General features: G+C 46.8%; 11 protein-coding genes across 11 annotated transcripts; 8 read left to right on the top strand and 3 right to left on the bottom strand.

Moving 5' to 3' along the window:
• Positions 1-215: 215 nt before the first annotated feature.
• On the top strand, positions 216-1,899 carry HD556DRAFT_1429671 (glycosyltransferase family 2 protein; the record flags this gene model as incomplete). Its single annotated transcript, XM_041304833.1, has 5 exons — positions 216-249; positions 304-325; positions 375-1,251; positions 1,311-1,658; positions 1,864-1,899. 5 exons carry the CDS (start codon positions 216-218, stop codon positions 1,897-1,899), a joined length of 1,317 nt encoding a protein of 438 aa, XP_041165207.1.
• Positions 1,900-4,616: 2,717 nt separating this feature from the next.
• Positions 4,617-5,726, top strand: HD556DRAFT_1284940 (uncharacterized protein). Its single transcript, XM_041299320.1, has 4 exons — positions 4,617-4,758; positions 4,827-5,099; positions 5,163-5,622; positions 5,677-5,726. Exons 1-3 carry the CDS (start codon positions 4,669-4,671, stop codon positions 5,436-5,438), a joined length of 639 nt encoding a protein of 212 aa, XP_041165206.1. The 5' UTR covers positions 4,617-4,668; the 3' UTR covers positions 5,439-5,622; positions 5,677-5,726.
• A 157-nt stretch (positions 5,727-5,883) lies between these two features.
• Positions 5,884-6,207, top strand: HD556DRAFT_1333787 (uncharacterized protein). Its single transcript, XM_041301848.1, has one exon. It carries the CDS (start codon positions 5,892-5,894, stop codon positions 6,156-6,158), a length of 267 nt encoding a protein of 88 aa, XP_041165205.1. The 5' UTR covers positions 5,884-5,891; the 3' UTR covers positions 6,159-6,207.
• A 1,042-nt stretch (positions 6,208-7,249) lies between these two features.
• HD556DRAFT_1438049 (uncharacterized protein) lies at positions 7,250-8,951 on the top strand (the record flags this gene model as incomplete). The annotated part of the gene is made up of 14 exons (XM_041305794.1): positions 7,250-7,322; positions 7,373-7,405; positions 7,456-7,475; positions 7,528-7,542; positions 7,602-7,640; positions 7,704-7,732; positions 7,790-7,803; positions 7,852-7,886; positions 7,940-7,991; positions 8,049-8,108; positions 8,167-8,301; positions 8,353-8,593; positions 8,651-8,702; positions 8,748-8,951. The coding sequence occupies 14 exons, from the start codon at positions 7,250-7,252 to the stop codon at positions 8,949-8,951; spliced, it is 1,002 nt and encodes a 333-aa protein (XP_041165204.1).
• Positions 8,952-10,383: 1,432 nt separating this feature from the next.
• HD556DRAFT_1333753 (uncharacterized protein) lies at positions 10,384-10,703 on the top strand (the record flags this gene model as incomplete). The annotated part of the gene is made up of 1 exon (XM_041301847.1): positions 10,384-10,703. A coding segment is annotated over exon 1 (260 nt), but the record flags the coding sequence as incomplete, so codon positions are not given.
• An 897-nt stretch (positions 10,704-11,600) lies between these two features.
• On the top strand, positions 11,601-13,717 carry HD556DRAFT_1493638 (uncharacterized protein; the record flags this gene model as incomplete). The annotated part of the gene is made up of 14 exons (XM_041308842.1): positions 11,601-11,673; positions 11,724-11,756; positions 11,807-11,826; positions 11,879-11,893; positions 11,953-11,991; positions 12,055-12,083; positions 12,140-12,153; positions 12,203-12,234; positions 12,288-12,339; positions 12,397-12,456; positions 12,513-12,647; positions 12,699-12,936; positions 12,994-13,045; positions 13,101-13,717. 14 exons carry the CDS (start codon positions 11,601-11,603, stop codon positions 13,302-13,304), a joined length of 996 nt encoding a protein of 331 aa, XP_041165202.1. The 3' UTR covers positions 13,305-13,717.
• A 1,228-nt stretch (positions 13,718-14,945) lies between these two features.
• Positions 14,946-16,070, top strand: HD556DRAFT_1438047 (uncharacterized protein; the record flags this gene model as incomplete). Its single annotated transcript, XM_041305793.1, has 6 exons — positions 14,946-15,074; positions 15,126-15,312; positions 15,370-15,622; positions 15,676-15,776; positions 15,833-15,939; positions 15,990-16,070. The coding sequence occupies 6 exons, from the start codon at positions 14,946-14,948 to the stop codon at positions 16,068-16,070; spliced, it is 858 nt and encodes a 285-aa protein (XP_041165201.1).
• A 1,115-nt stretch (positions 16,071-17,185) lies between these two features.
• Positions 17,186-17,495, bottom strand: HD556DRAFT_1191128 (uncharacterized protein; the record flags this gene model as incomplete). The annotated part of the gene is made up of 2 exons (XM_041296176.1): positions 17,186-17,252; positions 17,308-17,495. Coding segments are annotated over 2 exons (255 nt in total), but the record flags the coding sequence as incomplete, so codon positions are not given.
• A 4,008-nt stretch (positions 17,496-21,503) lies between these two features.
• Positions 21,504-22,121, bottom strand: HD556DRAFT_1205475 (uncharacterized protein; the record flags this gene model as incomplete). Its single annotated transcript, XM_041296460.1, has 1 exon — positions 21,504-22,121. A coding segment is annotated over one exon (618 nt), but the record flags the coding sequence as incomplete, so codon positions are not given.
• An 880-nt stretch (positions 22,122-23,001) lies between these two features.
• HD556DRAFT_1429670 (NADP-dependent oxidoreductase domain-containing protein) lies at positions 23,002-24,144 on the top strand (the record flags this gene model as incomplete). Its single annotated transcript, XM_041304832.1, has 8 exons — positions 23,002-23,081; positions 23,131-23,222; positions 23,282-23,385; positions 23,406-23,536; positions 23,584-23,650; positions 23,710-23,838; positions 23,888-23,937; positions 23,988-24,144. 8 exons carry the CDS (start codon positions 23,002-23,004, stop codon positions 24,142-24,144), a joined length of 810 nt encoding a protein of 269 aa, XP_041165198.1.
• A 713-nt stretch (positions 24,145-24,857) lies between these two features.
• On the bottom strand, positions 24,858-27,355 carry HD556DRAFT_1333680 (RING-5 domain-containing protein). Its single transcript, XM_041301845.1, has 8 exons — positions 27,231-27,355; positions 27,008-27,180; positions 26,740-26,935; positions 26,109-26,688; positions 26,009-26,058; positions 25,596-25,956; positions 25,425-25,524; positions 24,858-25,369 (listed from the first exon to the last, which is right to left on the bottom strand). The coding sequence occupies exons 1-8, from the start codon at positions 27,307-27,309 to the stop codon at positions 25,268-25,270; spliced, it is 1,641 nt and encodes a 546-aa protein (XP_041165197.1). The 5' UTR covers positions 27,310-27,355; the 3' UTR covers positions 24,858-25,267.
• Positions 27,356-27,531: the final 176 nt, after the last annotated feature.

Here is a 27,531-nt window from a genome sequence, read left to right as displayed (position 1 = left end):
GCTTATTTTGATGATATTTCGAAATTTGAACCCCGACAATACTTCTGGCATACATGCTTTGGTGACCTATGTAATAATCCACCAACGTTACTCGTTCCTTCTTCCCTTCTCTTTCTTTCTCTCCGAAGACCTCCATCCTTCGTCGTCTTAGCTACGACCCTGCCGCTCATTTGGCCTCACTACTCTCCTGACAGCAGGCGTAGTAGACTGCCACAATGCTCTACTTGACGTCCGATGACTTTCCAATCTGTACGTGTCTTCGCTTTACAGTATTTTGACTGTTCGTGCTAACCTCATGTACAGTCGTACCATTCGGAGTCATCGGGTATGTCGTCTTTTTTTCGGTTTCTTGATTCAAGCTGACGACTTTCTAGTTTCTACCGCTATCTGTGGTACTTGATTCGTATCATTGCCTCCGTCACCTACCGTCCTGTTCCCCTCCCCGAGAATCCCACCTATGTGGCTTCAGAAGATGTTACTATCATTGTACCCACCATCGACGCTGGTGAAGAATTCAAGGAAGCAGCCAACAGTTGGCTTGCTGGCAAACCGAAAGAGATCATCATCATCACCGAAGAGAAAATGCTCATTCCTCTCCAAGAACTTGCCAACGCCGTTGACCCGGAGCGTATTCGCGTCCTCACCGTTCCTTTCGCGAATAAGCGGTTGCAGATGGCACACGGTATCAGGAATACCACGACAGACATCATTGTCTTTGCAGACGACGATGCTATTTGGCCACCAACGCTTTTGCCATATGTGCTCGCATGTTTTGAAGACCAGAAGGTTGGAGGCGTGGGCACGAGTCAACGTGTCCAACCAGTAGGCACACGCATGACAGTTTGGGAGGTCCTCGCGGCATTCCGTCTGACGATCCGTAACATCGAAATTAGCTCCAGCACACATATCGATGGTGGTCTTCCATGTCTTTCGGGTCGTACAGCTGCCTACCGAACGGTCATCCTCAAAGACCCAGAGTTCCTGCATGGTTTCACGCACGACTACTGGCTGGGCAAGTACCAGCTCAACTCGGGCGATGACAAATTCCTGACGAGGTGGATGGTGAGCCATGGGTGGAGTACCTATGTTCAGTGTTGCAAAGAGGCAGAGTTATTGAGTACGATGAAGCCGAACTGGAGATTCTTGAAACAGGTTTTACGATGGACCCGAAATACCTGGAGAAGTGATTTGAGGTCATTATTCATGGAACGATATATTTGGACTACCCATCCATATGTCGCTTATACTATGGTCAGTTGACGTCGGTGACATCATCCTGTCAGCCTTATTTATTTTTATCTCGTTCACAGGTCGACAAGCTCTTTAACCCCTTCACGCTCCTAGTAGGACCCTGCCTCGTCGGTTATCTTGTTTGGAAAAGTACCATTGCCGTTATAGATGGAGGATACCATCTACCTTGGTGGAACATTATCCTCTCATACATTGTGTGGCTTCTCGCCACTCGTACGGCCAAGCTCCTCCCGCATCTCTGGCACACGCCCAGCCACATCATTTATGTCCCTGCGTTCATCCTGTTCGGGTACTATTTCGCGATCATGAAGCTGTATGCGCTCTTCACGCTGCATGAGACTGGATGGGGAACTCGTGCAGGCATTGGCGACCCGACGAAAGCAACGGCTGCCACGGACGGTGGGAATGTTAGCCTCAACGTAGTACAAGAAAAGGCCTATTCTGAACCGTCTAATCCGTCGACGCCGTGCTCAAGCCATCAGTTATTGTATCAGCAACCAACAGGACAGATGCAAAGTGCTTATGCCCCATGAGCAGCATTCGGTGGGCAGAATGGAGACGGGCATCAATAGTCATGAATGCTATGAGATCATGATGCATGGATACTTGCAGCACAGACATTTTCATATACCGGCTCGACCACTGTAAAGGCATCACATTACGGTAGAATTGCTTTCTGGAGTAGTGAACCTCATTGCATCCCACCCTCGTATTCCCCGCAAACGATGACGCGACTAACGTATATCCTCGTACATACCACACACATTACCTTTCTGTCGTTATTCCACGGGATTTCTCTACTCTATTTTGGACTAGCTTGGTCATAATACTCACAAAGCGCTCTCCTACATTGCAGATAGATGCGTCATTCGCTGCATACACATTGGTTTTCTGATATCGCAGCATGGATGTCTCGATCCTTTTTGTGTACAAATATTCTCCGATGTCATACACTGCATATCAGCTTATCAGTTAAGATAAGCCAGTGCATCAGCGCTTGTCTTTTTAAAGAAAGTAGCAATTTTATGCCAAGTTCAATGTCTACTTCTGCCGGACAAGGTCAAGTACCGGAGACATTCTATCCCTGGATCAAGAGATGTTCCGATATTTGTGTATTATTTCCTGGGTGCAGCCAATTTGGAACCTAAAGACACATGTTAGGAGTAAATACGTCATCCCGAACAGGTCCCCGCTTACGAAAGAGCTAGCTTCCATCACGAACTCCGGAAGCGATATAGCCGGTCCAATTATATTCCTCAGTGATGTACAATGTACATATTTATTTCACGAGGCTGCCATCGATGCAGAGCTTTGAAGCTTCGCGATGCCAGTGATCGGAGAAAATGTGGAGATAGAGTCTGGTGGATTGCAATTGTACCGTTAATCATGAGTTCAGTATTAATATATATCATGATGTCCAACGGCGTAAAGGACAAACGGACATACCTCGTTCGGAACCCACATTGTCTCCAAAAATAGGTCCATTGAATTCGTTTCCGGTCAGATCCTGCGATCACCGGCATATGTGAGACCGGTTGGTTGATGATGTAGGTGCACGACCTCGGGATTGGTGGGGGTCGTGCCGAAGGTGTATTTGCTACGCAGAGCCTATCTCGGGTCGCGCCACTGGCCCAGTTTTACATAGTGGCCTCGTGGCCGAGTCCGAGTCCGAGTCAGCGTCAGCACTCGTTCTCAGCAAGACTCCTATGGGGAGCCACACATTGGGATCGACGAAGACATGTTCAGACTGTATTGACCCTGATTTGAGCATAGACTAACTATAGTAGTAAGTATACAAACCTACCTTGTTTTCTTAGCCATTGTCTCGCAGAAGGGTCGCGTGGCATGCGAAAGCAGGCGAGCTACTACTTCATTACATAATCATTAACATCCCTCATCCAACCTCTTTGCTAGTAACGCAAGGGAATTGTTGCATACGGCACGCGATCGATAAGCCTTTCCCAAGTCTCACTGCAGGTGTTAGTCAAAAGGCCTGTTGCAAGAGTTATTCAACAGACTTTTTCACTAAAGCCCTGTTAACTGTTCAGATCTCTTGGATCAAGCCGGTATGTTTTTCATGTTCTCGAAGCACGTATCTCACAGCGTTCCACATATAATGCAGCACGCCATGCTGATATGACGAGGCTTGTATTGTGTATCCCCAGATTCATCATGGCAATGTCTTTGTCATATTTAGTTGTATCTTACCATGTGGCACTTTGACCTGGAGAAGACCCTAGAAGACCGCCGTTGCTCTTGCGCTTGCCATATGCACCCTCGTCTCTTTATCAAATATCCCTTTTCAAGAACACACAGCATGGGTTGAGAGTGCTGCTACAGAGCTGTAGAGTTCCTGCGTGATGGATTCAATTCAAATGTACGTGTTCCCTCATAATTCACGATGAGAGTGAAGTGGTATTATATGGGAAAACGCAAAAATCTGCCAAACCCGGCACATCGCGAGGCTGTTGTTATGTTCTTTTACACCGGCCCTTATCGAGTCTTTCGGATACATCTAGAAAACAAGTACCCTTGCCGTGCTTGGCCTTGATTGCTGTCGCAGTATTCATTTTATGACGTTTAACATCCCGATAAACTGATTCAATTGCGTCCTTGACGGCCTTTCAAAGAATGGCAACGGAAGTGGTACCCAAAATTCATCGCTAGGGAGTACGGCTTTATCTATGCCTGCCTACTAGAGTTGCTCAAGTGGATTATGGAAAATCCCCATCATGGACCCCAGCCCGTCGAACAATGACTCAGGTTGGATGGTAGGGACCTGTATCTTTCAAAGAATCCACGACTGACTATTTCAACCAGGGCGATGTCGTGCATTGTCGATGACGTATACAATATGCCTACCGTCGTTCAGGCCTTCAGGTACTACTAAGTCTCAAATATCATAGTACATGTTTCATGTTCTATCAGGTACACTGTTGAAAATTTCCCATTCGACAATCGTGCTGGGGATTACATCGTGTTTGCCTCCTCGTTGTCTGTTTGAAGATTCACCAGCTGATATCGAATTTGACTCTCAGTTTACAATGGAGGGGGCCGTGCATGGTTCTGAGCGCGAATGCAGTTTGTTGTCAGTTTCACTCAGTTCTCATGCACGTATTACCCTGAGCCACATCTTCAACGGGAGATTGTTTTCGATAATCTTGAACACTGCCATTTTTGCCTGACATTACCGGCTCAGGGTCCAATATTATAACTAAAAGTATGCATTTACGAACGCAATAGTCAAGCACTTCAGAACGAGCTTCGACCAACTCGGCTTTTTAGTTGAGTGTTACCTCATTCTGGAAACCAATCGAGGCCTAGAGTAGGCGAGTATGCCATCTCAGTTATGTATTAAAGGCAGAGGGCAACTCTCAATTTGAAAGCATTACAATCCCTACTTTCTATCCATCTATCATGTCTGATTCGCCCAATCCACCCAATGGCATTATCGAAATCTTGACCATAATCATAGACGCGGCGACCCTGTCTAAAAAGGTTATAGACGTATGTATACGCTTTCTCAGTCTTCAACCCTGAGCATGATCAAATGATGTCCTCGTCACAACTCGTAGACTATACAGGAAGTCGTCCCTGGGGCAGGCGATGATCTCAAGGAAAAGTTCCACTGGATCAACTGTTCCCTCAAGAATGCTACCCAATTCCACTACTCAGTTGTAGACACCTATTTTGACTCAGGCCGCTACTGGAAAGCACCGGGAGGCGATGGACCATTTACTTCAACAACATTCTCTTGCTGCAATGGTGATGGTGCCGTCACAGGCGTGACAGGGGGCACAGCGTTCACACTGTGGCTTGACTCTAAACATTCATTCGACTTCGCAGTGGTGTGTACTAAGCATTCCTTGAAGTTTGAACAAAAGGATTTATTGTTTGTTTGTTCGGTACAGGGCTGGACGGACCCGATCTTAGGGTCAATGAAAGCTGGAGTCGTAGAATCCGCTGTTGCCAAGGATGGCTACAATGCGGCAACCAGAGAAGGAGGGCATATTCAATCCAAGAACCACTACAAGGGAAAGGACGAGAAAGGCGTCCCTACGGAGTTCTATATTCGGATCTCAGCTTCACCGGGCAAGGACCCTATGTCGTTTGTAGTGCAGCAGGTTCCGGTTGGTGATGAGAAAAACGACGAGGACAGTACAGGGGGAGAAATAATGGCTGAGTAATTGACCAAATATGATGGTCATTTCTTCTAGCTTCGACGGCATAGTGCCTGTCCGCCGAGCTTCACGTGCAGGTCGACTCTCGTCTTCCATGACCGATGCGAGTGAGGCAACAAGAGAGTGTGTCACAGAATTCTGGAACGGCATTGCTCGCAGAAACTTGGAGTATTATAATTACTGTACTTATGTAAGCACAATTCTATCACAGCAGTTGGTCCATTTTTTCAAACGCCGAAGGTAGCGCTGTGGGCTTTGATTAAAATTTAGACAAGTTCAACGCTGGCCGCGAACACATAGAGACCCTGCCTCTTGTGTATTATGTTTGGTGCGCGAATCCAAACACTTGGCGGTATTATTCATTCATTGTGAACCTTGATTCATCGCCGTGCTTTTGTGTTGCCACAGGTAAGTATATCATAGATCCATGTATCCAACACTCGATGTCACTGATCTGCGATGGACTTACACTGGAATTCCGGAGCCAAGACAGCGACTGCAACAGTCGAGCTTCTCGAACGACAGAATATCAACATCAAAACCCATGGGAAACATCAAACAATATCTGGGCATTTGAAGTGCTCGGAGAACTACAAAAGGGCGGATATACAGTACAGGAACATTTGTATGGCAAGTCTTCTAGATCATGGTGATTGCATCATCCTGGCTGAGTATTTCCATGCAAAGATAGAGGATGGGATGCTTACCGTGCGCTTCATCGCGTGAAGATGTAGTGCTATGTTGCGATATGCGACTGTTTTGGATTTGTATCTTTGGCACCCCATGAAGGTGGAATAAGGATTCTAAAGCAACCATGTGTCCATACGATGGCTACACATGTGCAAGCATCTGACTACGATGTGACTTTCGTAGCCTGCCTCTGAATTTATTGAGTATGATGAAGTGACAATGGCGTTCTTGGTTTATCTGATGGATCTCGCCTTAGCTCGCAACCTTTACCGGCCCCTGCTCAAGTCGGCACTGCAAAACATCACTGAAATACATGGCCACTGACCGAGGCTGTACAATAGAAATCGGGCTTTTTACCCGTTACAGGCTTCTCATCTCCCATGTGCGAGTTCTGGTTTGACCTAGTATGTATGGATCTCTTGGGATCAAGCCGGTAAAAAATTTACAGCCGGTATGTTTTTCATGTTCTCGAAGCACGTATCTCACAGCGTTCCAGATATAAGACAGCACGCCGGGCTGATATGCCGAGGCTTGTATTGCGTATCCCCAGATTCATCATGGCAATGTCTTCGTCATATTTAGTTGTATCTTACCGCGTGGCACTTTGACCTGGAGAAGACCGCCGTTGCTCTTGCGCTTGCCATATACACCCTCGTCCCTCTATCAAATATCCCTTTTCAAGGACGCACAGTATGTGTTGAGAGTGCTGCTACAGAGCTGCTCAAAAATCCGGAGTTCCCGCGTGATGGATTCGAATCAAATGTACGCGTTCCCTCATAATTCATGTTCGCATGAGAATAAAATGGAGCAAACGCAAAATTTTGCCAACCTGGCACTTCGCGAGGCTGTTGCCGTGTTCTTCTACAGCGGCCCTTATCGAGTCGCTGAGAAACATCCAGAAAACAAGTACCGCTGTTACGCCTCGGGCTCAGCCAGCGATGCCGAAGAGTGCGTAAATACTTGTTTCATGCATATCACACCCGATCAAGGGTCTTGGAGTGGGATCAAACATCTCCATCATGCTGATTTTGATGATACGAGGGCAGCGCTGAACGGTGGTATATCTTGCACGAACGCTATCGTTATACACCACTAACCTTCCTCACTCGCTCGCCCATCCCTCGAACATGACCTACATCTCAAATGATCCCGTTTACTGGCCATATATCAGTGTGCATATTTTTGTAAGCTATTGTATAGGTTTGTCGCATCAAGATGTCTGGATCCACCATTGACTTGCGGTTTTACAGTTGCTGCCGGCATCGTGGTGGTATACGACTGGGGTGAGCAGGACAGTGTTCGAGAATCGCTGATATTCTCATGATATTTACAGTCTTAACACTCGGACAAGAGGTACGTCGATTTTATCGCCGTAGCAGCCAACTCGCTAAGAATGGAGTCATAGATTGAACTCATCTGGGTGAGTGACAAGAGTCCCGCATCAGAAGGAAACAAGAGCGTGCAATTAATTCGCGACAGAGACAACGCTGGTCTCTCATGACTGTGCTGTATTTGATTGTTCGTGCCTCATGTTGTGTTCTAGCGTGGTGGGCAACTTGTGCTGAATCCAAAATGTTATAGATACGCTATATTGGAATACCGTATTCTGCGTATGTGTCGAGATCAACGACTTTGCACTGTGCTAATAGCTCGTCTCTGACAACTAGTACCAGTGTTCTGCGTATGTCTCATATGCTCTGTGTTTTATTTTCTGACTGGCGGGACACAGGAGGTGGTATGCCATCGGTATCGCTGACAGATGCAGTAAGTATTCTGCAACCATCTCATTCTCATCCAATCAATACGCTCATATGTAGGGGCGAGTGAGATTCCAACCATTGAACTTGCCTCAACATACTGACTCAATAGGTGTAAGTCGGAGTCTTTGATACTAGTGCGAGGGCGTTCACTAATTGGGAGTTTTAGGCAATATCACGTACTACGTAATAAATGGTACAACTGTGGCCTTGACTGTCATGTTGGGCGGTAAGTCACGCAGGTGCAATACCTCTGTGATATGGACCTGACTGACACACGATGCAAGCCATCATGATCGCTCGGTTGCATGCCATGTATCAGGGATCCAGAAAGATGTTTATGTTCCTTGTTATTATCTTCCTGGCTGTAAACATCGCCTGCGGAGTGATCGCGGCAATAGGACTCGACGATACTACAGCAGGTAAGCTTTACTTGTTGACTTGAGGAACACGGCTCATTGGACAAACATCAGAGGAGTTGATACTCTTTGACATATACTATATGTGCGATTATGGACTTGATCAGGACGAGCAGCTTCTGTTTTCGATGCTTTGGATGCTCAACATTGTTTGGGAGGTCCTCGCACTGTGTCTTTCAGCCTGGATTGCTGTGAAACACTTCCGTGAGCTACGACGACTCGGCCCATCGACAGGATCAACCATCGGGGATTGTTTCAGAGTGCTGGTACAATCTCACGTTCTTTATTTTGCAAGGTGAGCTTGTAATGCGAACACGGTTATATTTTTCTGCTCAAGTTCCGCACATGTTAGTTTTGTTGGTGTCTCTTGCCTCCAGCTTGGCGATCTCTCTCCAGAAATCTCGGTGCGCTGATCATCTGCGTGTAAACACTGCTCATCAGTTCTATAGAATTCAAATTCTATTGGAGTTCAGATACTCGCAGGTGCTCTTCAAATTTTATCGTTCGTGCAGATGTTTGTGCTAGGACCACGCCTCATCCTGAGCGTTCGAGAATACCATGCCAAACTCGTGGCATGCTCTGACGCAGGAACTAGCATGAATTCGATTGTTCTCCAGGAGCATGTACATGTATCAACTAGCAGTACTGTGTAGGGAAATGCTTGCCGAGTGGTCTGCAGGGAGGAGAAATTTGATTTCGGATCCGTCGTGATATTTATTTAACATATAGAGTTTCGAAGTATACTTGAAGGATCCAGGCAAAACTATTTCTTGTTGTATCATTACTGGAACGAAGTACCTGCGCTTGAACCAAGTGGTAAGGTGAAATTGTCCGGAACGACTAGCAACCACAATAATCCTTGATAGCCGATGTTAAGATACAGCGAGAATCAGTGAAAGTGCCTGATTCTGCGCGTTGGTGTTCCACTGTCTGGACATATAGATACTGCGAATCGTGAAGCCAGATAGCTGATGACTCATCGGTGCTCGAATGCGATTTCCTGCATGCGATGGGCCACGGAGAATGAAATGAATGGATCACGTAGACTCGTGGCTCGACTGGTCACTGCACGTCTCTCGCGAATGAGCATTACAAGAATATGGGGTCTGCTGAGTGCCGCTACTGAAAAGCACCGGAATGCGATAAACCGTTCTCTTCGACGTCGTTCTCTTGCTGCAATGGTGATGGTGTCGTCACAGGCGCAACAGGAGGCACAGCGTTCAGCCTGTGGCTTGACTCTAAACAATCATTCGACTTCGCAGTGGTGGGTACTAAGCATTCCTTGAAGTCTGAACAAAAGGATTTATTGTTTGTTTGTTCGGTACAGGGCTGGACGGACCCGCTCTTTGGGTCGATGAAAGTTGGAGTCTTAGAATCCGCTGTTGCCAAGGCTGGCTACGATGCGGCAACCAGAGAAGGAGGGCATATTCGGTCCAAGAACTCCTACATGGGAAAGGACGAGAAAGGTGTCCCTGCGTAGTTCTATATTCAGATGTCAGCTTCATCGGGCAAGGACCCCATGTCGTTTGTAGTGCAGCAGGTTCCGGCTGGTGATGAGAAAAACGACGAGGACAGTACAGGGGGAGAAACAATGGCTGAGTAACTAGTGACCTTTCTCGATGGAGCAACACTCTTAGTCTCATATATACTTACTTAAGTACTATGTAGGCAGACCAAATATGATAGTCATTCCTTCTAGCTTCGATGGAATAGTGCCTGTACGTCGAGCTTCACGTGCATGTCGATTCTAGATCTCATCTTCCATGACCGATGGGAGTGAGGCAATAAGAGTGTGTGTGGAACGGCATTGCAGAAAGTATTACTGTACTTACATAAGCACAATTCTATCAGCAGTTGGTCCATTTTTTAAACGCCGGAGGTAGCGCCACGGGCTTTGATTAAAATTTAGACAAGCTTCAACTGGCTGCGAACACATAGAGACCCCGCCCCTTGTGTATCATGTTTGGTGCGCGAATGCAAACACTTGACGGTATTATTCATTCATTGTGAACTTTGATTCATTGCCGTGCTTTGGTGTTGCCACAGGTAAGTATATTATAGATGTATCCAACACTCGATGTCACTGATCTGCGATGGACTTACACTGGAATTCCGGAGCCAACACAGCGACTGCAACAGTCGAGCTTCTCGAACGACAGAATATCAACATCAAAACCCATGGGAAACATCAAACAATATCTGGGCATTTGAAGTGCTCGGAGAACTACAAAAGGGCGGATATACAGTACAGGAACATTTGTATGGCAAGTCTTCTAGATCATGGTGATTGCATCATCCTGGCTGAGTATTTCCATGCAAAGATAGAGGATGGGATACTTACCGTGTGCTTCATCGCGTGAAGATGTGGATGTTGCGACATGTGACTGTTTTGGATTTGTATCTTTGACACCCTGTGAAGGTGGAATAAGGATTCTAAAGCAACAATGTGTCTGTACGATGGCTATGCATGTGCAAGCATCCGACTACAATGCGACTTTCGTAGCCCGCCTCTGAATTTGTTGAGTATGATGAAGTGAGTGACAATGGCGTTCTTGTTTTATCTGATGGATCTCGCCTGTAGTTCGCAACATTTACCGGCTCCTGCTCAAGTCGGCACTGCAGAACATCACTGAAATACAATGGCCACTGACCGAGGCTGTACAATTAGAAATCGGGCTTTTTTACCCGTTACAGGCTTCTCGTCTGCCATGTGCGATTTCTGTTTTGACCTAGTATGTATGGCATCTTATGTTTAACAGGTATCAATGACACAGCATGAGTCACGATGTATTCACCAGTGCAATGCATCGCCGTCGCATCAAGTGCACGATCGGATCCACCGAATAGAGTGCGCTGTTGTGTTTGTTCTCTGACTTTTACCACACTACAGAATGCGACATTATTACAGAAAGCAATCGGGGGAGCTAATAGCAAGTCTCGAACTTGACCAAAAAAACACACATGCTCATTGCGATCGCATCATGCTTATACCTGTGTTAGATCGATGGCCACATTGCCACCTTTCATACAGAACACCTCGAAAATGGCATTGGAAATAAGTTTGCGATATCACTAACGACTGGAACTTTTCTGGTATCCGAGTAGTCGCATGCGTAATAGTGATTTGGAAATCGTGCTTAATTACCGGTTTTTGGTTTGATTTCGCACCTTGAGGTGTGATCAAATATCCATCTCCGGCATGATGATTTTGGTGATACGAGGGATGAACGGTGGTATATATTGCACGAACGTTGTCGTTATACACCACTAACCTTCCCCACTCGCTCACCCATCCCTCGAACATGACCTCCATTTCAAATGATCCCATTTGGTGGCCGACAATCAATTTCAATATTTCTTTCAGCTATTTGGCAGGTTTGTCACGCCAGGATGTCTAGATATAACGTTGACATGCAGTTTCGCAGTTGCCGCGGGCGTCGTGGTGGTATACGATTGGGGTGAGCAGGGCAGTATTCGAAAATCACTGATATTCTCATGATATATCTAGTCTTAACACTCGGACAAGAGGTACGTCGATGTTATCGCCGTAGCAGCCAACTCGCTAAAAATGGAGTCATAGATTGAACTCATCTGGGTGAGTGATAAGAGTCCCGCATCAGAAGAAAACAAGAGCGTGCAATTAATTCGCGACAGAGACAACGATGGTCTCTCATGACTGTGCTGTATTTGACTGTTCGTACTTCATGTTGTGCTTTAGCGTGGTGGGAAACTTGTGCTGAATCCAAAATGTTCTAGATACGCTATATTGGAATACCATATTTTGTGTATGTGTCGAGATCAACGACTTTGCACTGTGCTAATGCTCATCTCTGACATTTAGTGTCCATCTTCTGCGTATGTCTCATATGCACTGTATTTCATTTTTCTGACTGGCAAAACACAGAAACTATGCCATCGATATCGCTGACAGATGCAGTAAGTATTCTGCAACCATCTCATTCCCATCTAATCAATACACTCATATGCAGGGGTGGGTGAGATTCCAACCATCGAACTTGGCGCAATATAATGATTCGATAGGTGTAAGTCGTAGTCTTTGATGCTAGCGCAAGGGCGTTCACTAATTGGGGGTTTTAGGCACTATCACGGACTACGCACTGAATTGGACAGGTATAGCCTTGACTGTCATGTTGGGCGGTAAGTCACGCAGGAGCAATACCTCTGATATTGACCTGACTGACACACGATGCAAGTCATCATGATTGCTCGGTTATATGCCATGTATCAGGGATCTAGAAAGATGCTTATCTTCCTTGTTATTATCTTCCTGGCTATAAACATCGCCTGCGGAGTGATCATGGGAATAGGACTCAACGATATGCCAGCAGGTAAGCTTTACTTGTGGACTTGAGGAACACGGCTCATTGGACAAACGCCAGAGGAGTTGATACTCTTTGACACATATATGTGCGATTATGGAATTGATCAGGACGGGGAGCTTCTGTTTTCGATGCTTTGGATGCTCAAGACTGTTTGGGAGGTCCTCGCACTGTGTCTTTCAGTCTGGATTGCTGTGAAACACTTCCGTGAGCTGCGACGACTCGGCCCATTGACAGGATCGACCATCGGGGATTGTTTCAGAGTGCTGGTACAATCTCACGTTCTTTATTTTGCAAGGTGAGCTTGTAATGTGATCCCGGCTATATTTTTCTGCTCAAGTTCCGCACATGTTAGTTTTGTTGGTGTCTCTTGCCTTCAGCTTGCTGATCTCTCTCAAGAAATCTCGGTGCGCTGATCTGTGGCTGACATCTGCGTGTAAACACTGCTCATCAGTTCTATAGAATTCAAATTCTATTGGAGTTCAGATACTCGCGGGTGCTCTTCAAATTTTATCGTTCGTGCAGATGTTTGTGCTAGGACCACGCCTCATCCTGAGCGTTCGAGAATACCATGCCAAACTCGTGGCATGCTCTGACGTAGAAACTAGCATGAATTCGATTGTTTTCCAGGAGCATGTACATGTATCAACTAGCAGTACTGTGTAGGGAAATGCTTGCCGAGTGGTCTGCAAGGAGGAGAAATTTGATTTCGGATCCGTCGTGATATTTATTTAACATATAGAGTTTCGAAGTATATTTAAAGGATCCAGGCAAAACTATTTCTTGTTGTATCATTACTGGAACGAAGTACCTGCGCTTGAACCAAGTGGTAAAGTGAAATTATCCGGAACGACAAACAACCAGAATGATCCTTGATGGCCGATGTTAAGACACAGCGAGAATCAGTGAAAGTGCCTTGACAGCTGATTCTCGCGTGATGGTTAAGCTTAAAGCCCCGCATTAATAGAACCACGATGGATGAACCTAGAATAGATGCCGGGCTAGATAAGACGTGGATGAAGATACGAATCCTGAAAGACACACATTAGGACGACGACACGAACGACAACGAAAGCATGTCATCGGGAATCATATCGCCGATTTTGTTAAAATTCCAAGTCTTTCTTATATCTAGATCGAGGGAATTGATGAGTTAAACCCTTGTTAGAACCTACATGTCTCCGGTTCAAGGCGTGCCTAGCTGGGAGGCCTTAGAGTGGCTGAACTCCTCGCTGATGTCCCTTCTCCAAAAGGTCTGCCTTCGATAACATTTATGAGTCGCCGAGCCCTTTCTAAATGAATGTAGGATCGCGGATATGCGCGGAACAGACCTAAGTCACGTTTCTGCTTTCGCTTTGGTATCATGGTTGATACGTTGATGATGCACTTGCTTGTCGTCCACTAGTAAGCTTGAGTCAGAGAGGCTGTTGAAACGAGCGATCAATGCTGATATTGGGAGGTCGTACGAAGATGGAACGCACTGCGCAGCTTGAATCTGTTCGCCTAACGTTAGACTCGAAGGCTAGCTCGTGGATTTTTCTTTGCATGTGTGTGTTGAGTTCAGACGTAATGAACCTCCGACAAAGTTGAGCCGAGCGCTTCAGATCCAGACAATACCCCCGGAGTCTGTGATAGAGTTGCCCCCAGACTGTCCATTTCTCGGACGTTCTCGACAGCGACTACAATGTATATAATAGCTATTTCTGAGGTGTCACAGGTCACACACTGGCAGCTTACACCTGGATCATGTCGAAGGTAAGTGCGTATCTCCACAATATTCGACCTTTTATCTCAGCTGGTATACTTTGCTTTGAATTTGTATTGCTACTAATCCTTCTATGTCATTGAGACTAAAAAGGTGCGTATAACATTTTTAATACATGATTGATATCCTCGACTCACGAAATTCTTGTTGCCAGCGCACTCGCGAAGAGACTGCTGCGCATGTCATTGTGATATCGATCACGACTGTGATAATATTCTAATGACAGCTCTTCCCTTAGAATATGGTCAGGAAAATGTGGCCGACCTTGAGCTTCATAACCAAGCTGCCGCACATGCAGACTCATCGAACATATGCCGGATGATGATCGATAAGCCATTTGGCACGTCGATGCGCGCCGGGTCACACGTGATCCTCAAACTTATCTGTACCCAAAGTCGTCTGGACCATAACTTCTCGGACTTTCTGACAAATTTCGTTCGGACTCGCTGAGCTTGAAGTCAAGTGAAGTTTGAATCACGCAACCTAGTCCAAGTGCCACTTAACATTTTACACCAGCACCATCATCTCGTCACTAGCCACTCATGATTTTGGGTCCATTATCTGCTTCGGTATTCGTTGACAACCAGCCACTGCAGGAATATAAAGAAGCCCCGTCCGAAGCGCAGGGAGAGAATATAATGACGTGTTGGATTGCCTCAGAAGCGGGCAAGGTATAGCATTGATCATACTTGTGTACTACTAGTAATGAATATCCCCACAAGGAATTCGAAATCAGAGGGAAGATTTTAAAGCCGCAGCCCTTAGGTATCTGGGCATCTGCCTTTGTGGATGGTCTCAAATGTCCTCCATGGGTCTCGCCCCCGCGCTGGAGAGGTACTGTTGAATTTGATTGTATATCTGATGGAACCGATTGTGGCAGATTGATGTTCAAAGACATTGAATTTACTGGTGCGTACATAAAGCAGTGTCCAGAATTTGCTTCTACCTAATAATACTGCACTTCAGACGATGATGACTCAGTGCTCGACGATCGTTCCAGTGGCATTGGTCAGATTGTGTTGCGCTTGCAGAAAGGGAAGTTCATCAAGGCAAAGTCGGTTAGGAAAGCAAAGTCCAAGCCGGCCAGGAGAGCAAAATTGACCAGGAATGCAAAGTTTACTGGGTTCGCGAGATCTAAGAATGTTGATGGCCACACTCTTCATGTGCATGAAGGCAAGGTGCATGAACGCTCGAAGAAGGGTCGTGATCATCGAGTTGGGTATGTATTATTTTGTTGGATGCTTGATTTTCTATAATTGTTATCTTGTTAAGTTTGGGAAGAAGACTACCGGATCAAGAAGAACAGACGACATATGAAACTATCTGGAGCGACGAGCCTGCAACCGTGTTCATATTCAACTTTACTTCTTTGGGTGGGTCATGGTATTCCCTGCATGTGTTCCCAACTCACGCCAATCTCGGATTCCAGACAACCTGCAAGCAATGGATATAGCGCCACGAACGTCAAATCTACCTATCCCGGTTGATGGGGATAGTGACAATATTTCGATCGACACGCGCATCAAGGAGTTAGAAGTGAGTTTTTGTTTTTGTGGTATCATTTCATTCAACTCATTTCTTTGAAGTTGGAGCTCTACCTCTTACGTGTTAAACAAACGACTGGCTCTACAGACCAAAGGCCATCACCTATCAAGTCGGAACAGTAAACCCATTTTTCCAGTAGAATCTCTTCCATCCTGCCATGTGGAAAAATTGCTAGCGAGCTTAATTAATCTTGCATCTCTGTAGGAAGTGCCACTCGATGTAATCTCCTTTGTACTTCTCGCAAATTCAGCTGTCTATCTTCATTCAATTTAGTGTAGTAAACAGAGTAAACTCGCTAGTGCAACACTAATCATTCGTGCCGACAAACTCTCAAAGGTACCCCAATACTATCCTCTCCAACAACTTGTGGACGGGGTAAAATTCCCCTTGCAATTTCGACTGGAATATCCAGTCCATCCCGCGTCTCAAATACGAAGTTCTTTACCAGAACCGATAGAACCATCTAAGTATGGGAGGTCAGCCTTGGTCATATGTCGGATCAGCGCCAAACGCAAGCAGTTTCTCTGAGTCTGGGTTGGACATCGGAGCGTCGCGATAGTTTGATCAGCACCTACTGATCATCACAATGATAGCGTGCACAGACATTATCTGACAGTAGGATTACCGTAAGACTAACTGTCGATGAGAAGTCGGCGAGTATGATAGCAGCGGACAAGAAACTGACTCACTTGGATGTCGTCTCATAACCTGCGAGAAGTCTCCACAGACCTGAGCCCACTACGTGCTCCGACATATGAAGCTCGGCATCCTGACCTTCGGATTTAACTGATAGCTGCGTTAATCAAGAGATTACGATGGATCTCTTGGAGAGCGTACTCAACGATCCAACAACGGACTTCTCCTCTCTCACTCATATTCACACCCTTCTCCCGGCGGCTACGAATCAATAAGTCGTTAAATGTGTTTCATGGTTTCTTGAACTGATTCATCTGCTGAGTATGGATCTTGGTAATGATAGGAAATACTGATGCGAGCAGGATAAAAACTTGGTTCGCTGCTGAAGCCCGTTGGTTGCTCCCGAAAGTATCGAACACCTCGGTCAGTCAGGCTGGCGTGCTTCGCATCGAGCGAACCAAAATCACGGAAGAAACCAGCAATGCCAATCGCGTCTAGGCTGATGTTGCTTCAATTCCAGGTGTCAACGAAAAAAATGTTTTTGCGTACGATATATGATCCATCCTTTGAGTCGTTTCGATCAGGAATGCCACTTGCCAAGCCAGAATACTGGTATGAGTTTCTGAATCCCTGCATTGCTGAATGCTGGTGCAAGTGCCTTCCGCTGGCTAATTCGCAGGAAGTCGATTAGTCGCTTTCGTAAGGACAAGAGCTGGAGGGCACCCCCTGTGGGTCTCGTCCTGAGACCATAACAGCCCTCTTCCGATCTGACAAGAAATATAAAACAGACGAGGGAAGATGATGGCGCTAACATACTGATGTCTCCAGAATTGCCAATGAAAGGGGAATGTCCACATCTCTCGGGCACAAAAATGTGCTATAGCTCTCGGGTTGCATAGCAAAATTTCAGTCTGTCAGAGGACGTTCGGAATCATATACGCTACCCTCATGCTATATTCCGTCGCCCAACATTCATACATTGCAGCACTATCTTGAGATGAGGCGAGATCTTGCGAAGCACCATGTATGAAGCTGGTACGAGGCGGACCTCGCAGTTGAGTCGTCCTCGATCGCCAGCGAAGCACCCTTAGAAATTCGACAAAAGCCCATAACGCGGCAGATGAACAAGCAACGTCGAATGCACCAACCGAACATAAGATTGTCCAGAGACTTAATGGAGACGGCGCAGGGATAGTGAATATCTTCATCGTCTTGTTTGATTCGAAGTAAGAGCTTCATGTGCACGCTGCCTGCAGTAGCATGCATATGGCTATAAAATCCACCGGCTTGTTGTAGGAGTTAAGTGCACTGTCGACTGCTGCAGTGCTTACCCCGGCATCACTGTTTATCGTCGGCAATGATTATTCATGTAGAAGCAAAACCACATCAGCTGGCCAGGACTTTGAACTAGAGCACTCCCCAGCGAGAATGAGAATTCGACGGAATTTAGGGCCGGTGTCTGAATTGAAATTGTCGAGCGCTCCGACTCAGTGAGCGCTGAGCAAACGAACCCTAATCCATGAAGAGCAACAATTATGTAATCTTATGATGAGTCGTCCACTCCGACTCCACCTCGCGTGCCAGGGCGTAAACTTTATGGTTACATCTATGCGTTTGTTGTCGATTTTGTGATGCGAAAGAGATCAGTTAATTGCGCAATGAAGGTAATTGATCTAGAACAAATAGTAGATACTTGAGACGAAGCTATTTGGGCTGAAAACCCGAAGGGTTTTTCGACTCGAAACAGTGTTTCGACCCTGTGCGCAAGGAGGCCAGGGTGAGCCGTGAGGGCGGGTGGGCCTCAGTAGCTTACTGGTCAATTTTTTAAAATTTTACCAGTCGAAAATGCTGCGTCGAGTGTGTTTTTCCATTATATGAAAACCTTATTTTGGTGCATCCCATCAAATGATCTTTAACGAGACGCTTTGCTACTGTTAAATGAGGGAGTGGCGGGTGGGTGCAACGAAACGAGAGTGGAGTCGAGGAGAAGAGAACTTGCGAGTAGTACGTAGTGGTACGAAGCAAGAAAGGTGAGTCCACAAAAGTCTTCAATGTCGCGTAGACCCAATTCTACGTAATACCTCGTGCCTCGGGATTACTTAGAATATAATCTATGCGTTTGTTGTCGATTTTGTGATGCGAAAGAGATCAGTTAATTGCGCAATGAAGGTAATTGATCTAGAACAAATAGTAGATACTTGAGACGAAGCTATTTGGGCTGAAAACCCGAAGGGTTTTTCGACTCGAAACAGTGTTTCGACCCTGTGCGCAAGGAGGCCAGGGTGAGCCGTGAATCCCAAAAATTACAGGAGCCCTGCGACACGTCAAGGCTTAGCTTGGACTCCCAAACAACCAGGAGAAGGGTGATATGTACATACCTTGATTAACGAAGTGGTGGCATGGTATAGCGAGTGAATGGCTCCAATGCGGGCGATTCCTGCAAGTATGGGGCCATGATCATGGCGTGCTGACGCAAATATCCGGTAAATGCATCGCTAGACCATCTCCCCATTGATTTTACGACGTCGAAAGGAACACCTCTCAAGAGATACTCTAAGGTGCCTCCAATGCGAAGTCCATGCCCCTTCAAGTTTGGCATGTTATTCTTCCTGATTATCTCTCCTATCCTTTTTAAGAACGTCGTTCGTGTGAGTGGTCTCATTCCGTTAGGGTGACGCCAAGCAAAAAGATGTTCGCCGTGTGCTGGATCATTTACTGCAAAATGATTGATAAGTGCCGTCTTTGGGTCAGTGTGATCTGCTTGATGCGCCCAGTAAACGTCCTCACCGGAGAACGAAGTTTTGGTCCGCGGAAGATGAATCTTTGTGACTCGCAGGCCATTGCGATCTTCAGCATCCATTATCACGTCGGAACGTTTGACGTGTTGACTACCATCAAAACCTGTTATAGTCTTGACTGTGAATTCTCTGAGGCGCGATAACGAATAGAATGTGCTCGTCAAGCACGCGAGAACGGCAGCGTCGAGCGGAAGGGATGAGTTGAGATGTGATTGAATGTCCAGAATGTTTTTGACAGTGAAAGGTGCACGTTTTGTTCATCTGGAGGATCGTGGAGCGAGAGTGATGGCTCCATCTAATGCGGCTTTCAGTTGATCTTGATCCACCCCCCAGGTTTGACCATGCAGAATATGCCAGGCGCGAATCGCATATACATAGTTGGCTAAGGTTCGTCCCGCATATGACCCTGCACAACTTGTGATAAAGGCCAACACGGTAAGGGTATCTGCTGGGCAGCGTTGCTCTTCTGGCACGGTGCGTATATCGCAAAAAAACGTGAAAAACTAAGAGACCAGCTCCATAGCATTCCCTCGTTCCTTGTGCCCATGCTAAGTTCATAACCGACATGACTCTCTCCAGATCTTCATCCGTAATGGCTAAGAATCTCCCATTACCATCTCGCGCTGACCTGCTTTGTAGTGGGAACCAAAGCTTTAACCTGTCGCGTGCGAGGCAATGAGGGCGAAGTGATGATGGGATGGGTGTCAGTCCCGCTTTGTAGGGCTGGGGTTTGGTGATTGGATCTATTGGAAGGGATGCACCAAACCGCGCGTCAATTGTGCCATTGTCGTTCGTTGACATGATAGAGGTGATCGGGGATGATGGTGCTATCAGGATTCTCATGGCTGAGGTCGGAATCGTCGACAACAGAGCTTGGGGCGACGTAGCTGCTCTTGCAGCGATCTCGGAATCGTTTGCAGCGGGAATCGCTGACGAATGGATCAACGATGAATTGATCAAGTTCGATGGGAATTGGGAAAGCGGGGAGCAGGAGTTCTGTGCTGGCATAGATTGCTCTGGAAGGGTCATCAGCGGGATTAGAGGCGCTTGAGATGTATGCCGGGTAGATAGTGTATGGAGTTGGTTGATCGTGGATGAATGCGAAGATCCGTCGGAAGATTGCATTAACGGCCGAGTTCCTGCTGCGCCCGTTGCGCCAACCCTCAACAACGCCTTTGTTGTCTCCAAAGACGCGCAGATGGCGTTCTGGTCCTCCCAATTGGATAAGGTGTTGAGTGAGGAGCTCAAACCCGACTGCTTCGGCCCATCCAATATCTTTTTTGCCATCAAGTGTCTGCCAACCTGGACGAAGACGCCACGCTCTCCATCGAGATCCAATGACAATAGCAATTCCGATGCCCGAGCTAGCGTCTGAGTAGGCCTTTGGGTCATGTAAATGATTGATTGGTGAGGGAATGATGCGACCGACGAAGGGGCTTTGAAGAATATTGACCCACCAGTCAAGATCTGCTGTGAGTGTCTTAAGTGGACTGCGTGGGAGAAAAGGCTTGAAGGAGCCATTACTGAGCATTGCCTCCAGTGAGGTAAGGTACGCGCGTCCCCTTGGAATGACCAACGTGGTGTGGAGTAGTTTACCATACAACTGCTGAACGTCTTGGAGAAAGTGTTTCCTGCGTGCGCGCCACGACTTGATCGCAAGGAGATACTTATCTTTCTTCGGCTGGTCCAGATAAACAACATTGCACGCGATATCCCAAATGAATCCATGTTGTGGCATGAGGCATGAAGCATTATGTATATATGGTGCGCGATATTTCAGCGCATCGAAAAAACGGAGAGGAAAAATTGTTAGTGTATTTTAAAATGTTTTGTTTGAGCGTTACTGACCCTGTAGTCTCTCTGATTATCTCTCTTCGCGCGTTCTTGCCAATAGACCTTATCTCTTGTGCGTTCCAGTACTTTGGTGTTGATGGCGGATAAGTCATAAGGGCCCGCAGCTGATTTTGCCACTACATGCCAGCGTTTCCGCTGTTCTGCTTGATAGGCAAGTAGCGTCTTCTGTGCTATTGGATCCCGCAATGAACGATATTCGTGTACCTGTAGGTTTTTCCAAAAAACCGCTAACATTCTGACGCGATCTGGTGGCCAGTCAGCTTCTTCTATGGCGGCTATAAACCTAGGGCACGCTTGACAAAAGTCCTCAAAAGAAAGGTCCTCGTCGTTGACGACGGATGAAGCGTTGCAAGCCGAAGCGGAAGATACCCATGCTGTTGAACCGTCAGGGAGAGATGATAATACCATTGCATCCTCTTCAATGGTGGTCTTCCTAACGTGCGCCTCGTCGAGACCATCGTTGGTAAAATACCATAATTCCACATATTCGCCTTTGTCCAGTTTGCGAATCGCATATGCTGATGGCGTGACAGTGGGCTCGTCCGGAACTCCAGAAGCTTGAATGGGCGTGTACTTATGTTTGTATTTTTTCTTTTCTTCTTTTCGCGCCGCCTCTTCCTCTGCTAGCTTCTCGCGTTCCTGTATCTCTTCTTGTTCTTCCTGAAGAAAACGAAGTTGGTCGCGTTGCTCTCTGTCAGCTTCAACTTGCTCCAGCCACAATGCCTTCTCGGCGTTGTTTGCGGCCTCCCATATATTCCGTAGAAATTGAACCGCTTGAGCTTCAGTGACTTGTTCGTTCACGATTTGTTCCCGAGCGACAGCATAAGGAAGTGTAGCGTAGTCCGGGCAGACGTTGAAATTAGGATCGTTTCGAATTCTAGGCATTGAATTATATTAAAAACGAGATTAAAAATTGCGACGAAACGAGAGTGGAGTCGAGGAGAAGAGAACTTGCGAGTAGTACGTAGTGGTACGAAGCAAGAAAGGTGAGTCCACAAAAGTCTTCAATGTCGCGTAGACCCAATTCTACGTAATACCTCGTGCCTCGGGATTACTTAGAATATAATATATGTTGGAGTCGGTTGGACAGTTTTGTTGACGACTTAGCAGCAAACGTCTCTCCGCAGTCACCACCGCCCCCAATCGTATCAACTTGAAATAGTGTAGTATCTGACTCAGGCACCAGCGCAGCTTGACATGGACCTCTAATACTCTGCTTCACCTTATCTTTTAACATACCCAAACCCTGCGAAGTCAAACCCCCATCAGACGGGGATCGAGATATTCTAGAGGGAGAAGAAGTGAAGGTTCGCAGTAAGGCATCCACCCGCGCTTCATCTTCGGCAGGGGTGGTTCTGACAGCCGGCCACTAGCGTACACACAGCCAGGAACGGGCATCAGTTGGAGCATTCAGGAGCGCGAGCAAGTCGGTCTCATTGTCTTCCTTCAAGCCTTTAGTATGCAGGTCTCACGTTGGGCCTGCTTGCTTGACATAGTGAGCTGCATTCGAGAAGTTCGCGTCAACGTTCCACTGACTCCGGTATGAAGAGGCTGGCTTCCGTATAAGCTGTGCGTATAGCATTCATACTAAGCGGAGTCCCAAGCACGCTGTATGTTTCGGACTCGCATAAATAGCTAGCTCTTTCCTTGTCTTTATCCCTCCAGATCTAAATCATGGTTGAAACAGTTACACTCTCTGATGGTGAGTTTTCGTCATCATAAGTCCACGTAGTATCTTATCAACACAAATCGTTTAGGCCACACCATGCCCGCTATTGGGCTTGGTGTCTCCTTGAACGACGAATGCGCGGAAGCTTGCAGGGTTGCCCTTCAAAATGGTTACCGGTAGGTATTGCACATCAGTCAAAGTTGCAAAACTCAGTTGGATCATCAGGATGATCGATGGGGCCCGGCACTACGAGAATGAAGTCCAAGTCGGTGTTGGGGTAGGGAAAAGTGGCGTTAAGCGCGAAGACGTCTTTATCAGTGAGGATAAGCTCCTGGACATCAACCTCTCCCATATCTGATCCTCTTTGTTATGGTAGCTTCGAAGGTCTTCCATACGGATTACACCTATGATGGCGCGACGGCTGCTTTGAAAGACTCGATCGCGAACCTTGGATCTTGCAAGTCTTACCCTCCTAATAATGTATATGGCTCATAAGACAGGTACTAGCATATTTTGATTTATACCTGACTCACAGCGCTACTGGAGGCAAGGACGCACGTCTTGCCGCCTACAGGGCTCTTCTGGACGGCAAGGCGAGCGGGATGATCAAATCTGTCGGTGTCTCCAATTAGTAGGTATCACTACCCATAGGTACCCTCTCGGCTGACAGTTACACAGCTCAGCAAAGCACATAGAAGAGATTCGTGAGGCTGGTCTAGAAATTCCCGTTGTGAACCAAATAGAGGTGAGCAACTCTACGATTGGCTCATACAACTATTGCGAGGAAGCTGAAGTTGTCACCAGTTACATCCGTTCTGCCAGCAAAAAGCCATTGTCGAATATTGTAGGAAGAACAACATCGTTGTCCAGGCCTACTCCCCTCTTGTGCGTGGTGCTCTCGATAATCAAGTCATCCAGGAGCTCTCTACAAAGGTGACCATATACTGTATCTGATTGCGTCATGATATTTGATGTGCCGTAGTACTCCAAAGACTCTGCTCAAATTCTTGTTAGGTGGTCTTTGCAACGAGGGTGAGTGGCACAATTTGTATGTGCCAATATTCTTATTTGGTGCCACCTAGATTTGTGCCTTTACCCAAATCCTCGCAGCCCGAACGTATCATATCCAACGGCCAAGTATTTGGTTGGGAAATCGAACCTACGGACATGGCAAAGCTTGACGCGTTGGACCGCGGGAAGGAGGGCGCAATTACCTGGAATCCAGTCGAGGTCGATTAAGGAGTCAGGTCAGCCACCTCAGGGCTGCCTCCTTGATTTAGGTAGCGATGTATCAGTACGAACAAAGAACCCGATTGCTTTGTTTGCGAACATGCAATATAACAACGTTCAAGCACATAACAGAAAAGTACAACAACCACTACACTAACAACGATAGAAGTCGACAAGAGGTCAACAAGAGGGAAGATCTATATGTCTAACGGACGAAAATACATCGTAACCCCCTCGCAGCAATTAAATATTATTGCCGAAAGTCATGAGTCTCCGGCGAATGTCTGATAGGCGTTGTTTTCTTGTCGAGAGCGATGCTCGTTTCTGAGCAACGGAAGGGGCTTCGCTGACCAACTCGTTCATACGCTCAGAGAAATTGGACTCAGATGCAACATCTGTCAGCAAGCTTGTAAGAAGGCTCTGCAACAGTTGTTCCGCCAGGGCATCGATCGTCAGAGGAATATGATCAATGCTGTCGGGGAATAATACTACGCGCCACACTGTTTTGCGCCGGAAGGGCGGTTTCAGTGACCTTCTGGTTCACCTGGGTCCTGTTGTAATTAAAATCGCTCATGTTGGCTGTGATTTGAAGTTTGAACGTTAACCTCCTTTGCCAGTTTCATAGTGTGCACTGTGCAACTGTGTATGTCCACGGCATCAAGCATCCTCCTTGCACTCATCATCTCTGCAAATATCATGAGGTACTACCGTACTAGTACCCAGGATGACTTGGACAGTGCAGCGGCCTTCTACCCCAAACTCTCAAAAGGATTACAGACACATCTATCGTGCCCTTTTCTAATTATATAAGTAACACCCAGTACAGAACGGTATATTGAATTCAAGTGCACGAGGCTTAACTTGAATTCAGGAGTTATCATGAAAACTTTGAACGGGGATAAACTTAACTATCGAAGGTCTAAACTAGATCTTAGCAAGTTTTAGCTTAATTTTTAATATTACGCTTCGCAGTCCGGATAATGTCCAAGAAATACAGTGATTTAACGATGTTGGATATCTTAAAGGTAGGGCAAGTGTGGAATGGGAATGATGAAATTGTGCTAAGTTGGAGAGGTGCAAGTAAGGAAAATTGTAGTGCGCAATCTCAGTGTCAGGGAAGAATGACTGGCATCTACTCAAACCCCTCTACCGCCATATTCCACTTCCAGCGCCCTTCCGCAAAACCATTTGAAGTATCCTCCAATAGTATCTCGTTGCGTTTCGCGACATAGACCTGAAGAGTGAACAAGGATGAGTATGTAATAGTAACACGTATAGAAACCGCGCACCGTCTTATCAGTCACCTTCTGCCGCAAAGTCGAGATTGTTTCTGGATCAATTGGTGATTCAAGCAGCTCCGATAAGTCCTCAACCGCTTTTTCCAGATCCCTACAAAAAACGATTGAACAGATCCGTAGAATATGATGGAGCGGAGGTAAAATCCAGATCGAATGTCTTACCTCTGATTATCCTCGAACAGTTCTTTCTCATTTCCCTTGTCCAGATAAAACGCCATTGCGTACGTCCATTTTAGCGTGGCGCGGCATCGTTCTGCCTCTTCTACAGCACGCTTCATGAATTGCACCTCGATCCAAGTGAGCGAGGACGTTATCTGCATCTCCTCCATCTTCTTCTCGGTCTTATTGTACATCTCGACAGATAATTTTGCGGACTGCTCATGATTCGCCCACCGGTTGTAGTAGTGGAGGTAACGCTCCAGGGAAGCACGGGACCTGGACTGCGCATCACGGGCGTCCACACCGGCCTTCTCATCGTAGCGATTGCACGAATACCACGCTGTGCCGTGTTCAGACCAGGGGCCTGTGTGGAACAAAATGTCAGAATAAAACGAGGCGATGTACGAGACACGAACCCATGCACACCCAGCAGAATTCATACTTGCATTTCTTGCAAGTCATGTGGCTGACAAAACAATCAGCATAATCTCATATTTTCCGAGATGAGACACGCACTTGCAACCACCATTTTTCTCTATAGTACTCTGGCACTTACTACATTCCTTTGTGTTACTCTTGATCCAATTTGCAGTTTCACTGTCATCCCTACACTTCTTCAACCACATCTTGGCGACGGGACAAATGACTGGGCGATGGTCACTGTCGATAGAGCACCCAAAGCAGAACTTATGATTTGCACCGCAACTGACGGTTGGCACCATAGTTGTGAGGGATGAACGGGAGGAAGCAGAAGGGCACGAGACGGTGTAAGTGCACGATGGGTAAGGACAATATTTCAGGTGTGTGTTAGCACCGACAAAGTGCCGAACGAGCAATTCCTGGAATCGCTCACGAGTCCGCCCATCTTCGTCCTCGCCATATTTCTCTAAAGTAGACATAATGAAGGGGTCAGGTGCGACAAGTGCACAGCCTTCAGCCATGCAACGGATAGCATGCTCGCCCTCCTCACGAATCTTGGAGGTTATATATGCTGTCCAGCAGCCTGCACAGAAGGAATGGTCGCATGATAGTGAGAGGAATGACGCTTGAGAGTCGTCGAAACAAATGGGGCAAACCCAAGGTTCAGGTTTGGGAACTAGGCACGCGAGGTAAGGTGGGTCATATAAATCAGTTACGAGTGACGTACCTGGTGTCAGCCGAGTTGTTCTGCGACGGCTGCCTGATGAGCGGATGGGTGCAGGACCCGTTACAGAGGGGGAGGCGCGGGAAGGGGTCGATACACCGGCTGCGACAGAAACGGAGGATGCATTGTCCATGTACTTCTCGATGAGGCGTTCTTTATTCCAATTCATGTTACGCAGCAATAAGGAAGCTGTACTTTCCTATATATCGCGAAGAAGAATTGCAGAACAGAACCATCAGTGTGAAATCAAACTGAAGACATTCATACGGACATCGACGCCGAATATGCTTGATATATGGTCCACATCAGCAGCCGAGAGCTTCTCAACTGCTTGCTGGGAAAGTGACTCATGTTCGATTTCATACGCCTTTCGGGGCGAATGTTGAGGGACTTTAAAGTCGTCCGCGAACTCCATGTCCATGTCATCATCGCTGGGTGCTGAACCTGCGATGTTGTCGGCGATCGAATGAGCCACAACAAGAAGGGTAACATACCATCATCACCTGTACTGATCATGTCCTCATCATCGTAGAAAGCATCCTCGTCGTCGGAGTAATCGTAATCAGAAGACATTGTCGTTGTTGTGGGTGATGTCGAAGGAGTTGTTTGCGGCGTGGGCCGGTCTGTATCGATTGGCATACCCTGTAAGCACTACCAAAACGGATAATCTTATTATGTAACCCACTCCCATGACTAATCGGCATTGCGGCACTGCTAAGTCATTTTCAAGTTCCGCCTAGCGGCATTTGCGGCATTGTCACGTGATCTCTGACTCGTTTCAAGGAATTGATGTGG

This window comes from Suillus plorans (assembly GCF_016647745.1).
Source record: "Suillus plorans strain S12 chromosome Unknown HD556scaffold_6, whole genome shotgun sequence".
Lineage (NCBI taxonomy): Eukaryota > Fungi > Basidiomycota > Agaricomycetes > Boletales > Suillaceae > Suillus > Suillus plorans.
Note: the sequence above shows the minus strand (reverse complement) of the source record. Positions and strands in the feature narration are given on the sequence as shown.